This window comes from Alligator sinensis, unplaced genomic scaffold, assembly GCF_000455745.1.
Source record: "Alligator sinensis unplaced genomic scaffold, ASM45574v1 scaffold225_1, whole genome shotgun sequence".
Taxonomy (NCBI): domain Eukaryota; kingdom Metazoa; phylum Chordata; order Crocodylia; family Alligatoridae; genus Alligator; species Alligator sinensis.
This window is the reverse complement of record NW_005842180.1, coordinates 846,663-849,244: the sequence shown is the minus strand read 5'-3', so window position 1 is coordinate 849,244 and position 2,582 is coordinate 846,663. Positions and strand designations below refer to the sequence as shown.

The 2,582-nt window shown below is 39.8% G+C and overlaps 1 protein-coding gene across 2 annotated transcripts in view; it reads left to right on the top strand.

The window, feature by feature from the left end:
- The window catches only part of MCC (MCC, WNT signaling pathway regulator), a 362,568-nt gene that overhangs the window by 311,238 nt on the left and 48,748 nt on the right, over positions 1-2,582 (top strand). For both annotated transcript variants that reach the window (XM_014521105.2, XM_006026174.3), the window contains 2 exons: positions 1,445-1,591; positions 1,929-2,018. In XM_014521105.2, coding sequence (XP_014376591.1) covers positions 1,445-1,591; positions 1,929-2,018 — 237 coding nt within the window. The remainder of the gene's footprint in view (positions 1-1,444; positions 1,592-1,928; positions 2,019-2,582) is intronic.

Genomic DNA, 2,582 nt, shown 5'->3' with positions numbered 1-2,582 from the left:
AGGAATCAGAATATGCTCCCTTCACAATCCCCACATTGTGCTGCAAGGAAACACAGTCTGCATTAGCCAATCAGGGCTGCCCTATGCATTGCTGCCACCTGTTGCCAGGCAGGCTAAGGAAGCCTGGAGAGCACACTGAGATGTGTGAACAGACAGCTGGATGGTGTCAGCAGTACAAACTCTCCACTCCTCAGGGTCTCAGCATTTGAATGTCTGTACACATGGCTCTGAGTAGATTTTTTGTACTGGGAGAATATACTTGGGAGAACTCTCCTAGATTATTTGAATGTGCCATATGCAGCGTGTGTCTACACACAAAACTAGTCTTGCCCTACAACTCAGAATATTATTCCTACTCCTTTGTACAGTGGACTATGAAGCTGTTTAAACATTTCGAACAGTGTTGCATTTCTAGGCAAAGTATCACCAAGTCAACATTGTTTGTTTATTGTGCCACCAGAATCCAGGAGAGACTTGTGAGATAAAATAAGCAATCAAATATGCAGGAAAATTTCCACTTCAAACTAGTTCCTCCATCCATCCCCCATTTTTCTTTTGAAGCCAGGGTGCTAATTTTGTGGAAAAATGAGCTCTGTTAATTTCCCCTGTGGTATAATTGCTGTGTTCAAGCAGGCCATTTATTCTTTGTTTCTTAAGTATTATTCCAAGGTAAACTCTATAATCTCTTACCCAGCAATACCACTTGGCTTGTGCAAGTCTTTTTTCCCCTCCTCTTTTCCTCTTCTCCTAAAACCATTCGGAGGTCAGTTCTGTATTTGTCTGGCATGTTATGAGAACAGTGCAGCTTTTTGCAAATATGTGGTTTTTGGGCAAGCTGTAGTTTGGGCATATTTTCTAGCAGTTTTCTTTCTTAACATTACTCACTCTGTGGCAGTTTTATTGAATTGTAGTTTGGAAAGTATTAATAAATTATTTACATTTCAATTACTTTGTCCTCTTAATGTGATGAAGTCATCCTGGGATACTTGTGCATAAATCATTTAATCAGTTTCGGGACTTTTTAAAATCCATTGAAGATACCACCAGTTCTTTATGCATGATGATTTTGGTCCAAAGCATTAAGTGAACTTCCTCCTGAAGAAACTAGTTTCTCTGCCTGTAATACTGTTGCAGTCAAGGGATTATATAAAACAAAATGAAACTAATAATCATAATTGCAATGCAGCATCAGGTTTAATCATTCATTCCACAATCAATAGGTTAGCAAAGATTGGCAAATGGGGTGGGGGTCGAATCAATGTCCCCAGCCTCCCCAAACTCACGCAGGGAAAGCTTTGTAGTAACCACAAGCCAAAACAGAATTACCTGTTCTTGCCAGAAATCACTGTTTTGTTGTGTTTTGTTTTTTCCTGGAGATGGAGGGAATGAACTAGCTTATCATTTCAACATCAGTGGAAACAGAAAATGTTGCATTTTATTATAGGTTCGGGAGCTGCAAACACGTTTACAGAGTGTTCAAGCAACAGGGCCATCCAGCCCAGGGCGCCTCACTTCTACAAACCGACCCGTTAACCCCAGTACAGGAGAGCTGAGCACAAGCAGCAGCAGCAATGACATTCCGATTGCCAAGGTGAGCTATTGTGTGCTGCAGTAATGCCTCTCATTATCTGGAAGAAGCAGACTTCATTGTGCACAGCTGCTGTGCAGGCATGCAATTAACTGGGAGGTATCATCTGGAGTCCCAGGGGTGTTTTCAAGGGTCCTAAGCAGGTCCATGAACTTGAGCTGCAGAAAGAGATAACGCACTAATAATTTTAAGTCTCTCTCAGTCACAACACAGATGCCAACTTACGTTTATCAATTTAAGATTTCAAAATGTGGTCGGTATGTGAACAATGATATATTTTGCACATCTGTGCAGAACATGGGGTTCCTGTCTGTAACTTATGTGGTATTGTGACTTCCAGATTGCTGAACGAGTGAAGTTGTCAAAGACAAGATCCGAATCTTCTTCATCTGACCGACCGGTCCTAGGATCAGAAATCAGCAGTATAGGCGTGAGTGTTGCAAATAAGTTCACAAGAAGTTCATCCTAGCTCTAGTAATGGTGACTTTTGTTCTATTAAAAAGGAGAACAAATATTTAATTAATTTAAATACGATTTAATTAAAAATATTTGAAATCTTATTTTTTGAAAAGTATTTAACAGGTGAAGAGGAATAATTAACACCCACTTCTCATACCCTACTGTCATTTTGAAGTCCATACAGTTGCCATGAACCATGTTCTTCAAACCATTCCTCCTATGAGTTAATTCTCTTAACTTCAAGGGGACGATGATTGTGAATGAAGATTACCCATGAGTGAGGGTGGTTCACTTGCACCCCAAGTTAGTCTGACATCTCTAAAAGAACAGTAGACCAAATTATAGCGATATACATACACCAGTGTAAATTCAAAATGTCATTTGGCACTCTAGGTTTACACGTGGGTCATTAATGATGGAGATTAACCCTGCTCAGATTTTTTGAAGGTATAGAACGTAAGAAGTCTTCTTAAATCTGTCAGTAAAAGATTGCTAAAATATTCCTCGCCAGCAAGATGGGCTTTTAAATTTAACC